This window comes from Epinephelus fuscoguttatus, linkage group LG4, assembly GCF_011397635.1.
Source record: "Epinephelus fuscoguttatus linkage group LG4, E.fuscoguttatus.final_Chr_v1".
NCBI classification, from domain to species: domain Eukaryota; kingdom Metazoa; phylum Chordata; class Actinopteri; order Perciformes; family Serranidae; genus Epinephelus; species Epinephelus fuscoguttatus.
The window spans coordinates 32469351-32484396 of NC_064755.1; the positions used below are offsets into that span (position 1 = coordinate 32469351).

Sequence of the window (15046 nt, forward strand, 5' to 3'; positions counted from 1 at the left end):
GCACAAACATTTTTTTGTTTTTTTTTAGACATTGTGTGTGATATTTTTGAAATAAATGGCAGCAAGCACCAGAATCTTATTTTGCTACTTTTCCCTTTGTGTCAAGATACTCCTTGCCAAATTTCATACTTGTATGACTATTAATGCCATTGTAGTGCCCTAATATTTGCATTTACATAATTTCAACGAAAACACATCCCAAAAAAAGAGGTTTGGGCCCCCGGGACCAAACGGCCCCGAGTTGGGGGTGCTCGTTATCAAATTATAAGGCCCCAAGGCATAGGCTAACAGGAAATAATAATAGCTCCCGGCGTAAAATATATCTTTGGCATTTTTGTACTTGAATTTCTGGACTTGAACTTGAGCTGGTTTGACCAGGCCCTCTGCTTCTCCCTCACTGCGTTGCATTTTGAAAAGTTTGATTTTACCTTTATGTTATCAGAAGGCCCATTGAGATTAAAAAAAAATTTTTTTTACAACAGAGACCTGGCCAAGGTTGCAGCCGTGCAAAATCACAGCATACTAAAATACAACATTATACACAAAAAGCACAATAAAATAGAAGCTATTAAACACAGAGGCCTCTCAAGAAAAACAACCACATGCCTCCATCACTGCAGTCTTTATGAAGCCCTTAAATTCATTAGTGGATATTAAAGTTTCTACCTTTAGATCTTTTTGCAGATTAGTCCATTCCCAAGGTATATGGCAAAAATCACGGCATGCTTTCTCTTTATAACAGTGGAATCCCTGTGTCGTAAACCTGCTCACAACCTGGAAATGTAATATATTTTAATACAATCTACGTTTCTCCAGCTGTGTCTGTAATTAACATTGCTTCCACAGATGAAAGCTCTGTGACAGCAACATCTATGGACCTGATCCACATAATTGATAACATCTTAATGCATGACCTTTGAATTTTAAAGGTCACAGCTAATTGCCACACATAAGGTAAGGAACATATCCCATCTAATTCTTTAATTGCGGCCCAGGAATGGCAACACACCGTTCCCGGGGAATGAAGCGATTTCATTGGATGAGTGGGCAGAACAAATCCCTGATGATAATTATCATCTGTCAAGAGCAATTAGGTGCGGTGCACTGAGAGATATGTGATTTCCTTTTTTTTTTTTTCTTTTTTTTTTTTTGCATGTGAGGTAGCGGTGCGCGAAGGCATCCCATTGGCTGGTTGGAGGAGTTCAGTGACAGCGAATGAGTTTTATGTTCCAAAGCTGACTCGACTGACGGGGGGTGAAATCTGTTTGCTGATGTGGTACAAGCCCCAGATCTCCCATCGCTTCTAATTCTCTTTTTTTGGCAATTATTCACACTTTATGTAGCGCAAAGTAGACCCTTGAGAGAATTGAGCATTACTAAGCACTGTTGTTAATGTGTCTAATCCTGAGCACTGTGGAGGTTTTCAATACAGTATCTTTTCTCGGGTAACTGGGGCAACCCGCCTCTAACGCAAGGAAATAATGAGAATACAAGCTGCTGACAATGGGGCCCCCTGCACTCTGCACCTCCACCCCACCAAAACACACCCACACACACCCCCACCTTCACACACTTGATGAACACGGGAGCGAAACAAAAGCCACGACCTACAATGGGACGAATGTGTAAATGTAGACATACACCCAGACACACACACACACACAACTGATGTGTCACACAGACACAAAACAACACACACTGTTGCAGACATAATGAAAAATGCATGTTCTCCCATTCTCTCAGGCTCACATGTACACACACGAGGAAATTCACCCACACATTCACACCTAACTATTTATTTTATGACACATGCCTGTAAACACGTTTATATGCATGAAACAGCCACACAATCACACACAGGATGACAGGCACATAATTTCAGATCCAGTATTCCCTTTACACACACTGACACACACACACACACACACACACACACACACACACACACACACACACACACACACACACACTTAATTAAAATTGAATGCCCTCCCTTGCTCTTTATTACTCCAACATAGACACCCATGTACCCAGCACACACACACACACACACACACACACACACATCCACACAGTAAAACCCCACCGTGCATGTGCAGTTCCTGCAGCCATCTGTCCAGCCCTCGTCCTCCCTGTAGACGACCCCCTTGACGCTGCAGGTTCTCTCACAATAGCAGCCATCCAGCCCATTCATCTTCTCCTCCGCCCTGGACAGCTGCTCACGCCATCCCAGCCCCCCCAAAAAGACACAAAGGCAAGAAGGAGAGAAGATGAGAGTCAGCCTCGTTGTGTGCCTATATTCACATGTAGAAAGCAGAGCTTCAAAAGCAAACCAATGGCATAACAAAGGTAAGTCATTAGGCACCATTAACCCCATTTACACAGAGTCTCTGCATCAGAACAGAAAATACTTGAACAATAGCCAACGTCTAATGGTAAGATGTCACTGACCGCCTGTTGCAAATGAATGTTAATGACAGCAGCACACTGACAAGTGGATATTTTATGCTATAGCACAATTTGCAATGGTAACAGTCAATTTAAATTGTAATTACTGTTTTGTTTGTTGAATATAATGCAACATCTGTGGGCTAAATGTCAAATTAAGACACGTTATATCACATTACATTACCTTGCTGGATGTTTTAGCGAGGATATCCTGCAGCTCCATTATTTTCTGCACGAGTCCGTGGAAATCATTGCAGGTTGGGCATGCTAAGATACAAAAGGCAAGACAGCATACTGTAATTTAGCATGCATAGTCGTATATCATAGTGGTTTAGCATTAACTTCTATAAAAAAAATAGGATTTAAAACTCAATAATACAAAAATAAATACTACCTACAGCACAAACATCATGTAACTCAGCTATTCGTTTTATTTATCTACTCACAAATTAACTCCAAGTGACATCAGCAGCAGTTCGCTGCAATTTCTCTCTTCACTTTCTATTACTGGAAACATATTCTGAGGCGTCCTCTCTGCAAGAGCACCTCATTTACTGTAAACTGCAGTTAAGCGCTGTCCTCTGGCAACTTTTGGATGCGTGGGGGACATAAAATCTGTGTGAAAATCATTTTAAACCGTGGGATGTTTGTGTGTCTTTCCTGTCAGCGGGAGAAGCAGTTTGTCTGTGGCAAACTGCTCAACTAGATAGTTAGCATGAGCTGCAGCAACTACTGTGGTGGAAATAGTGCCACCTGTGAAGTATCATGATAACATCCAGGAAAACGGGCGTTGCTGCACTAGAAATCAATCTCTGGTAATTGCAATGTGTCAAAAATGGCAGCACCCACTAGTTGCTGTCCTAAGTGCCACGAGTGCCACGAAACTCAGGCCGTTTCTTTTAGTATGTTGTGGCAAGGAAACTTATTCTACTTATGTGGAAGTCAGACTGTGCACCAACATGTGATATGTGGATAGGAGAGCTGATGAATGTATTGTATTGAGAAAAGTTAACATTTTTCAATAAGAATAAATTTATTTGGTTTTAGTTTTTGTCAGTTCAGTATGAAAATCAACTTGCAGAGACATGAACATGCTCGACAACACAGCTGCAAAACAGGGACAGGCCCCACTGCTGGTGCTTTTAGGTACTTGGGGGAAATTTGGACAACTCAGACTTAAGAGTCGGCTGCTCAGGGACATATTTTAAATGAAATGAACAGATGAGAGAAGGATTATGGCTCTCTAACAAGAATAAAACTCAAATATTTGTCAGAATTTGGAGTCATGTACTCGAGTATCTCAAGAGTAGTGAATTGAAATAATCGAACTAATTAGCAGTAGGGCTGCAATGATTAGTCGACTAATCGACTATTAAAATAATCGGTGACTATTTTAGTAGTTGACTAATCGGTTTGAGTCATTTTTCATAGAAAAGTACTGTAAAAGTACCCCAAGATTCCCTTACTGCAGCTTCTTACGTTCAGATATTGGCAGCTTTACACACTCTCCCATGACGGTGAACTAAAACCCATTAGATGACATAATTTTGGGGTTTGTGAGAGACAGACCGACATTTTTCAACATTTTAACACATTTTTCTATAAAATGATTAGTCAACTAATCGAAGAAATAATCGACAGATTAGTCAACAATGAAAATAATCGTTAGTTGCAGCCCTAATTAGCAGTATACCCTCTGTCGCTGTATATATGTATTTTATTTAACAAGTAATGTTGAAGTCCCAGCACTTGTTTTTGTTTTTCTACCTGTGAAGATATTTGTGACGGAGTTGTTAAGATGATGTACTGAGCGTTCGTTTTATACTGACAATCATAAAATAAAGGTTTAAAAAAAATTCACCAATTACCACATACTTAAAGTCATGCTGAATGGAGATTTTCATTAAGTAATACACTTCTTTAATGATTCTAATTGCTTAAATGAGTAAGATGGGTTCTTTATACAGATAACCTTCAGGCTGTGGACACATAAGAGTTTGCTTTGCTCTGAACTTTCGCAATATGAACTCAAAAGAAGCTGCATCATTGTCTATTGTCTTACAAAAAGACATTTCACACCTCCTAAGGGCAGACTGCGGAAATCCTCCATTATACCGACTGATTGACTATTTGCAAAACATTTTATTAACCAAAGTTTCATCGAGGGAAAAATTGTTTCTCAATTGCAAAGCTGTTTTAAGGCTGTGTTAATCCAGTGAGTAAAAAGCCTTTCAAAAATTTAAATAAAAAAACAAATCAGTGCAATCAAGTGCCTTGCAAAATAAGTGCCAGAGGTAATTTAATTTAAATTAAACTAAACACTCAGTGAAATGCTTCTTTAGTGTGTTAAGTAAGAGGCTGCACTCACTTCTGTTCAGGTCTGGACACTGTGAGATGTAACCCTGTGGCATCACCAGGATCTCCACGTCCTGCATCACCCCCTGCGGACACACATCCAACATTTCAATCAAGGAGAACAACACCTTACAGAAGGCAGACGGGCAATAAAAATGTGATGAAGCATGTTAATGTGTAGTAAGTGGATAAGGACCGTGAGGGGCAGTGGTGTCTAAGTGTGCTTATGGTGTATTTTCCACATGAGATAACATGAAACCAGAGCGTGCACAAGACATGCAAACACAAAACCAACAACCCTGTACATGAGAGCCTTGATAACTTCTGCAATCATAAAACTGAACACAGTGAAACAGCAGTAAATCTGAGAGCGAGTGCAAATTTATTTTTCAGTCTGGGGAGTGAGAGACAGTTAGTTGTGAGATAATATGTCTCCCATGTTGTCGCTCGGATGAATCATCTCATAACCGGACACCAGCAGGAAGTTAAGTGACCCAATGATGTGGGGACTTTTAGTGGGGAGATGGATTTTTTATTTTTTTCCCTCCAATCTCCTCTGATAAGCATAAACAGGAGATACAGATTCAATTTGGTTCATAACACCCAATTGATAGCCTTTCGTCCTGTGGCCGAAACACATACACGTATACACATACGCACACGGGTGCCCTGTCGCCATGGCAACCTGGGCCATTTCATTCCTTGAGTGCATTTATTTCCCTTACAGAAGTGGAGCGGTGCAACTTAGGAGAAATTGTTTTTTAAATTGTCTTGCCACTTCAATTTACCGGCCATAAATTTAAAATCCTGCGGAAATGATTTGCTGATTTTTCACGGCAACACGCTGAAATGGAAGCAGATTGGAGTTGTGTCTGTCAAACTTGGAATGAAACCATCAGACTTTACGTTTATCTGCAGCCATCGCACATATTTTCCATCCTGCATCTACAGTAATCTGTGATTAATACTGCATTAATGCTACCTACATGTGGGCTTTTTGGAGAGTATGATGTTTAAGTCAAACAGCATTTGATGCATCTTTATCTTCAGTAATGTGACATATAGAAGTCGCAAGATCCTTTAAATTTGACTGGATCACTTAGAGGGATGCTTTGCAGATTTTCAACCAGCTTTGTATCATAACAGTGTCAGTAGTTCATGTAAATGAACTGTGGTAAACTTCCCTCCATCTTACAAGCACCCAGATCTCCCCCGTTCATCTCCCAGCTCAAATTTACCAGATGATGCTAAACAGGTAGATTTTCGCTGGCTCTAGGGCTGTTGCTTGAACTACAGACTGTACATCTTCATTTTTGTTCGCCCGCCACCATAGACACAAAGGGTATAGAAGTGGATCGAGAAAGAAACCCACCCTGTCTCTCTAAAACTCAGACCAAACTCCATAAACTGCGAAACTAGGCAGCGCTGATCAAATATAAACCAAGATTCTGTTACTGTGTTGTCTATTTCTCACCTAAAACGTCTTCAGAAACATATTTTAGTGCACTGTTTGGCTGTAATATGAGAGTTTGTGAACAGAAAGTGGGCACCAAACTGCTTCCTGTATTATGAAAACTGAAAATTGTGAGCTCAAACAGCAAAACTAAGAAGTGCTGATAAAGTATAAACAAATATTCTGTTATGCTTTCCCTATTTTTCACCTAAAACATATTCAGAAACTTAATTAAGGTTACCATTTAACTGTAATTTGAGAACGCTTGTCACCAGGTGGCCGCCATACTGTTTCCTATCTCAAAACGGACAAGCTCTCATTACCTCACCCACCAGTGAGAGCGTTTATTGGTCCAGTGTGGTGCAGTGCTTTGTGGTTGTTGTAGGCCACAGCCTTTTTCCTCTGTTTCCTCTGGTCTCTAGTAGCACCAATTACAAAAATGTGTGTCTTTCTACTGAAAAGACAGCCTTTTTTATGAAAGGACCATCTTTCCAGTGCTGAAATACTTACTAATGGCCGAAAACGGCATGATGCAGAGCTGAAGAGAGATAAGGAGCTGTCACTAATCTTATAATAAATTAGAAGTCAGTTACGTTCATTTAGAAATGTAAAAAATGCCAACTGAAAACTCACCTCTTATCCTACAATCAACTAGGCTAATGGTCCCGTGTGGATTTCTTTGATAGGCAGCATTAGCTAGTTGCCCCTGATCACATTGATTGGATAAATGTAAGTATACACCCCTGAGTTAAGAGTGGATTATAAAGAATACTTTGATGTTTCACAGGAAGGAAAGCAATACTCTAAAATAAATTATTTTTATATTTGAACAAAGGGATACAGGATTAGAAACTCAAAAAATGTATTTTTCATTTCCCTGTGTGTTTAAGCCGAGGATGTGTTTGAATGCAGCACTATCAAAACAACCAGTTGCTAGACTTTGCTTTGCACCTTCTGGCAACTGTAAAAAAGCGAGACATTTTGAACTCTCCAAAGTGATTCCTCTGTGTCGGTGACACTCTGTTTACTGCAACATGTGGGATGCTGACGGTTTTCCCATCTGTACCTGAAATGTGAATTTGTGAAAAACAACAAGAGGCAGAGGGAAGGCTGAATCACTTCTGATGCAGGAGCATACATTTTCTACGAAACACAAACAATTATGAGGCGATACATCGCAGCAACATTGAAAAATAACTCCAGAATGAAATGTGACTGTGAAATCAAACCTGATTTGCAAGTTTTAACTGTTTCTGTTTGTGGCCGCATTTGGGATTTGCCTGAATTAAAAGTAAATTGTTTTCAGCCTTTGAAGTTAGGGTGTAGAACAATTTGCTACATCAGCATACAAATCCACTACAAATGACACACCACTGATGAAAATCAAAAATTCTGTCACTAGATAAGTGAGGTAAAATAGATTTAGCCCCTCCTGTGATGTGTGTGGACTGTAAAGAAGATATTTATCGAGCTGTGGAGCAGAACTGCAGATTCGCTCATTCTGATTAAAGTCTTTACTATTACTGTTAGGGATGAAGTTTTCTCGTCTTCAGCTGACACCCACGTACAGAACTGTTTGTGTGTGTGTGTGTGTGTGTGTGTGTGTGTGTGTGCGTGTGTGTGCACGTGCGCTAATGAAGCAGCGTGTTTTAAAGGGAGACGAGCCTTCCTAGCGACTAATCAAGGCTTCAGAGAGTGGCGAGGAGAGATGCTGCTACGTGACAAGATTAGTGGGTGACCTCCAAGGCTTCCTCCTTCTACCAATTAACACAGAGGAAATTCAACAGCCGGGACACAATGTGTGAAGCATTAACACACACATACACACAGGTATACACACACACAAACATCACCAACACCATCAAACACAGATCCAGTCACCAGCGGACTGATTAAAATAGTTATAGTCGCCGGTAAGCTGACATTTTGCCCCGGTATGTCTCCCCAGGTAGGAAATTTTAGAGTGCAGTCCAGCCTGGGAGAGGCGATATATGTCTCCCCGCCTGATAAACAATACTATAGACTAAGCTTAATGAGCATAGTCCAGAGGCTATTTAATGATTTCTCCCAAATCAGCGTTGTGGGGGTTGCTGAGATAATTGCACTGGGCTTAGCTGCAGACTAAGGGAAAGGGAACAAACAATGACACAAAAAAGAAGTCAATTCCTAGGGTGGGCAGAACAACCCTCAAATTAAAATGGTAAGCCTTGAGAAATGCACGCAATTAAATCCAACAGCTACAATAAATAAAACCAAACAAGCCAAACAAAGAGGGAGAAGATACAGTATAAAACCAAGATTGAGTGAAGGGAGAGAAGCTGATGCAACAGCTGAGATGCATTACTCCCTCTTGCCATTCTGAATCATTTATCGCAGATCGGGACGGGCATCAACATTCATACTCTGAGAGGGAAGTTTGTGCGCCAGGGCCGACCTTGAAGAAGCCATGAGCGGCGTTTCTCTGTCCAAGCCAGAAGGAAGCGTCCTCAGGTATGTCCATGTAGGGGGCTTCCACCACCCGCTCATAGATCCTGCAAAACAGATACATCACTGTTAATATTTCTTTTTATTTCGAAGCTATTTTCATCCATTTAGAATAACAAGTCCCTCCCGCACTGCAGGTCCTGTTCTGTTAAATCCTTCTTTTAACTCTTTCCCTGAGGAGGGTATAGATAGCCACATGCTTTCCTTGATACACACGGTGTTGCCGTCTGCTTCTTTTATTGTGCCAAGGAGGCTCTTAGCACACAAATAGCAACACTCCTTTCATACAGCAGATGCACGTACGACGCATGTCGACTCAAGGTGCGTTTGACCTGCATTGAACCCATTTATATGTGACAGCTAAATGAGGTTACACTCTACGTGTCACTGTCAGCAAAGACTCCAGTCTGTGGCGTAGTTGCTAAACCACAGAATTACATTTAATTACAGGGGATAATTAGCAAATAAGTCTCAGTTTCATCTCTTTCCACCCATATCCTGTCTTCTCTCCTTCTTCCCTCTTTCTCTCCTCTCCAGGAGTTGGTTAAATTATGTTTAAAATTCTGCATGATTAAATTATTTTTCCATCCTTGACAGAAAAGCCAGTTCACAAAAGCAGGGCAGCATCCAGCCGACATTACACCCCGAAAAGGAGGGTGGTGAAGGAGAGCTGCCTGATGCGAGTTGACTCATTATTTTGGATCAGTGATTTGACCCACGTCACTGAGACAGTGTGAATGGCTTCCCAGTCTTCTCAGTCTTCCAATTCTCATACATTCTCATTTGGCATTTTGGCTGTCTCCACCCAGAGGAGACAATATTTGAACAAGAGGTTGGATCTGTGGAGGAGCGAGGGGTAAATCTGACTGAGAGCCTGAGGGCACCATCAGCAGACAGCCTGTCACTCAATATCCTTAAATAATGCATACATATAAGCCTTGATAAAATGCAGACAGGTGAGTTATATAAAAAAATCACCCCTGTACAGTTGTAATGAAGAGGGAACTTAGCTACAGAGAACGAAAACATTCCTTGTACCAAACAGTAGACAGTGTTTATTTCTGCTGTGAAGTTTGGCATTTTAATGTGGAGGTCTATGGAGATTGTGCTTTGCTTTCAAAATGAGCCTCAAGTGGCCATTAGAAGAACTGCAGCTTTTGGCACTTCCATGTTGACTTATTTTTTCAGCCCCAGAGGTTGCCACTTAGGTAGAACAGGAGTGTTGCATGAGTGAGCGTTGGTCAATGTCGGGTCATCGGTGAGCGTCTGTCGCCCTTGTCTTTGGGGTGTGTCCTGCAGCGTTGGCCCTTGTCAGCCATTGTCAGTTTTTTTCATCCTTCTTTAGCATGTTGAATCAGCGTTAGAGACGGCGGAACCCGCCAGTAATTGAAATCACACTGATATGCAGTTCAGCTCAGCGCACTATAAGAGAAGTGTTAGTAAGGAAAGCAAACAAACAGCTAATGTCAAGAGGGAGTGAAAACTGAAACAAGCTCATATAAGGTAAGAATATTTTTCATTAGCCATTGAACTCTTTAGCAGAAATGTTTCCTGATGGTTTGTGTTGTTGTTTACTGGCACACAGTAAATATGCTCTGTTCCTTCAGCACTGGATTGTGTCATTAATGTGCTAACTGGCCAACTAGCATCAAGATGGCCCTCTGGTTTCCCTTTTTGAATGACGATTACAGACTACTGCCATCTGCTGGTGTGGAGAGTTACTTCCTCTCACGCAGGCGCAGAGCACATATGCTGGTTTGCCATCAGTTGTAGTCTTTGCAGTGTTTGACTTTTTGGTTGAGACACAGGCAACATGAGGCAACACAGCACTCAGCTAAAATGTTTCCATTTACCAATTTTAAAAAACGTTTTAACCAAAGACATGGAAATTTGTAAGCTCGGAACAAAAACAGAGATGCTATGTGGCCATTATAGACGATCCTTTAAAGTAGCAGCAAACTAAATGTCCCTCTCCTGATTCCAATAACTCAACTCAGGCTATCTGCCAATAACAAGTGCCAATCCGATACCCAAATTTAAAATCTGACTCACTGCGTAGAACTCGCTGGAATGATTTATTTAAGGTAACACAGGGGGAGGTATCATTATGGGTTTTCATGACTCAGTGAATGTAACTGATAGCGGAGAGACACTGTTTTATATAATGGTAATGACAAAATAACGTAATATAATGTGGATCGATCACATCACTGCCAATTCCTGATCCACTTAGTAAGATCTATACTGGGGCTGATACCAGTGCATTATATGGGATTGGTGCATCCAGAATTTAAAGTTAGTTTGGGAACACACTTGCATTTTCTGGATCATGTTCTACATTTGTACTCTTCTAAATTACTACACATTTATTCAACATTTTAATTTACATCTACTATGTAAACTCATCCCCTGCATCTTACCTGTTGCAGTCGACATGTAGTATGACATGAGAGGCGCTGACAGCCACAGAGACCTTGTGCCACTGGTCATCAGCCAGGCTGTACGGGAACACCTCAGTGTGGGGCTGTTGGCCTTTGGTACGGTAGTGAAGACGCACCTCACTGCGCTGGCCGCTGCTCTCCAGCTCCAAGAACCTGCAAAGTGCGAGCAACCTGCTTCTAGTAACAGCCACAGAATGACAGTTTCACTGAGGATCTGCAGTCGCTGCATTGTACACCACGTCTCGTTGCATTAAAGTCTCATTACTGGAACCGCATTCTAATTTCTGTTCACACAAAAACATGCATGCATCACCAAAGTCAGGGCTCCTCTAAGCACAGTCCCGAGAGATACACGTCACTCATTTCCAAGCAGTGCACTCCGATTTGCAACACCATTTAGAATTTAATCACATCACTAGTCAAGCATAATGGCACTATATGGCTGTTAAGTGCAACGTCAGCAACACACAACAATAGCTCACATGTAGAGGTTCAACTCTTTACATTGGCGTATTAGTATTCCTACAGAATCCCCTTCTCCACACCACTGAGATTCACCCAGCATAGTGACACTAATGGAAAGAGCTGCCGATACACACTCATCCCCTCTGCCTTTAAAGACAGATTTATTTAAAATGGAGACATTTGCTTGAAACATTATTCAAAAGAAAAATAGACACTCATGCGAGTGTGGCAATAGAATTGATTTATCTGCAAACCAAATCTAATAGATTTACTCTCCCCCAGCCATGCATGCACGATCATCCCGGCTCCATAAACGCACAGGCTAACACTTCTGACTCTGAGTTAGTGTTTCCCGTGTTTTCAAATGAAACCATGCAGTGCTGCTTTGTTGCATATGAATGGCTGGGAGAGCTAATCAGCAGCGGGGAAAGTCATTAACATCCCCGCGAGCTCTCTTCTCAGGACTGACTTTAATGTACAAACTGTTCAATCAACGCATTATGGGGATTCAGATTGCCGTTCTGATCATCCAACGGCTCAGCTACCACAAACTAATGGAAAACATTAGCATGCTAACTGCAGATAGTGTCTCATCAGTTTTCAATCCACGATTACAGACTCAATGTTTGGATCGTTGATGGACTGTGAATAATGCGTTGGCATACGGGGTGATTTGCTTTGTTTACTCGACTGGCGTGTAAAACATCTAAATGCTCATCAAATACAAATATTCAGGTTTCAATCAACATATTACAGACTGCTGATAAGACAAAACAGAGAGTGGTGCTAAATTTAGAAAACAACTTTAATTATGGTTTATCAGTGGGGCTTTACAAACAGCTTTACCGTATTCCATGTGACATTTCTGCTCTTGCTTCATCTCACACTGCTAAAATACGCATCTTTAATTAATGTTTTCAAGAAGTATTTTCACCTTGCTTACAACACGGATTTGAAAATTTGATCTATATGCATTGCTGTTATATATTAGCAAGTACATCCAAATAAAAGATGTGGTTATGATTTAAATGACTGGCATTGGCTCGCCTTTTTCTGTGTTTAATAAAACATGTTTTAACCACATTATAATGTGAAATGTAAAGCATTCATACCTGTGCTCAGAGTGATGAATAGAGAGGATGACCCCAGAGTTAAGGTGATCTTGTTTGAGGGTCGCCAGCACAGTAAACTCATTCTTGCCTCTCAGCTTCTGGACCATTTGCTCTGAGACTTCAACAGGAGCCATCACTTCCCTGGCAGACCCTGCAGTGGAGACAGAAAATATCAGATATTATGCAAATGGCTAAATGTAAATGGCTGCATTTATATAGCGCTTTTATCCAGAAGCGCTTTACAATTCGCCTCTCATTCACCTATTCACACACAGACACTGAGACACGGGCAGCAGCCAGCTACCATGCAAGGTGCTGCCCTGACCATCTGGAGCAATTTAGGGTTCAAAACATTACTGTTATGGCAATAAAAACTAGAACTAACAATGTGTCCTTAATATATATGCTTTATTATTCTCACAAAGACACTTACTGAATATAATAAAGACAGGATGACATCAACTGTCACATAACACACATTGGAGTAAGATGTCTATTTTACAGAGACAAAATCTACACATGTTGTCAACCTAAACTTCCCTGCTCTCAGTAACTTATACACCAATGATCGTTCTTTATTTAACCCATTCATTTGTGGAATGAAAACACTGATGAGCAATAGCAACTGACAGCTATTTAATTAGGCAATCTTAAAATATTCTGTTGCATATGTTGTAGCATATGAAATATGTCAAAATATGTTGTGATCAAGTGAAATGTTGTGCTGACATTTTAGGGATGCAAATGATCAAACAAGAAAATTATTCAGTTGGGATGTCACAGGCCATGGGCTGTAAATATTTGATGTATTCACATAAAGTCTTAATGAAATTTAATTTATGAATGATAAAACAAGACGCTGCACATTCTTACATAAAAATGCAATGTTAATGTTTCATAATGTTTCATATGTCCTTTTAAAAAATGTTATAGCCTCAGTGAACATTTGATATAATGACATATTTTATAAGACTCGAATCAATGTTCATTTAAAAGGGATCTATTATGCTTTTCCTTTTTTTCCACAATATTATTATGTCTTATGTTCATATTAATCGTGACCCAAGTTTCAAATAATGAGGTAAACATATGTAAGAAATACCTCAGGCTGCGGACCGTTCTGAACACTCTGTTTCTACTTTATTTTTACACGGACATAAGCTGATGTTAGATCGTGACTGATGTCTTTACATGGTCATCTGCTCCAGGCACGCTACTGCAAAGTGTGCTATATGTAGCCTACACTGCTGTATGTAGCTACATGCTAACGTCATTTCTCTCTGATTTCGGATCATAATCCTGCTGCAACATGCTGGGCTGTAGAGATTTTAGTTTAATCACAGTGTTGGAGGCAGGGACCCATTGATTCCTATGAAAGTTGCTCAGTGGTACGTGACACCAAACAAGTTCAACTTCCCGGTATAAATATCCCTGGATCTTCCGCATCAGTGGGCCCAAAGAGCAAGCCGCTAGAAACGTGCGCTGACTGAACAGCTAACTTCAGTTTTAGCCTTCTGCTACTTCAAATTAGGATACAATTATTTCATCATGCAGTTTTTCTAGACTTAAGAAATGTTATGGGACCTAATGGATCAAATTCTGATAGTGAAATAAGTCATTTTAGGGGGGCGGTACTCAAAAAAGTGTATCCACTGATTTACAGATGTGACTTTCACAATGTAAGTCTATGGGAAAAAAAACATTTTGGGCCCCTTGGCATTACCTGAAGGTGTAATTCAACAGTTTGGCCACTATGTCAATATGGCTTTAAAGCCTGGCACTGTTCCCGGGGGCTTGGGAGAGACGCAGAAATACAGAAGACCCCAAAATGCTGACCAATCAGAGCAGACAGAGCTTTTTTGGGCGGGGAGCTTAAAGAGACAGGTGCTAAAATGGAGTCTCTGAGAAAGAGAGTGGCTACAGGTGTTCCAGCTCAGACAGTAAGAGGAAAATTAAGTATTTTTTGAACATTAAAGCATGTAGACATGTTCGAGTAGAAACTCAAAATATAAGTTTGACCCTGAAAATGAGCATATAGGTCCCCTTTAAACTTTAGGCAGCTACAGGCCAAACACTTTGTGCACTAAAGTTATTAAAATCAGTTTTGCAAGTTGGTTGACCATTTTAATCTCCAACTTGTTTTGATAAATGGTAGATGTAGCCTCAAGACTTCTTGAAATAATGATGAGGATGTTTGTCAAATTAAGGCATTAGGAAACTAGTGAGCTGCTTTGAAGCTTAAGTGGTTTCAAGATCATTCAGCTCAAATGAGACTGGAAGTCGTCCAC

General features: G+C 40.6%; 1 protein-coding gene across 1 annotated transcript in view; it reads right to left on the bottom strand.

Moving 5' to 3' along the window:
* nell2a (neural EGFL like 2a) overlaps positions 1-15046 on the bottom strand; it is a 129168-nt gene that overhangs the window by 103851 nt on the left and 10271 nt on the right. Inside the window, exons 3-8 of the mRNA XM_049573261.1 lie at positions 12759-12909; positions 11161-11334; positions 8691-8787; positions 4817-4889; positions 2633-2715; positions 2087-2215 (exon numbers count right to left, since the gene is read on the bottom strand). Of these exons, the coding sequence (XP_049429218.1) occupies positions 2087-2215; positions 2633-2715; positions 4817-4889; positions 8691-8787; positions 11161-11334; positions 12759-12909 (707 nt within the window). The remainder of the gene's footprint in view (positions 1-2086; positions 2216-2632; positions 2716-4816; positions 4890-8690; positions 8788-11160; positions 11335-12758; positions 12910-15046) is intronic.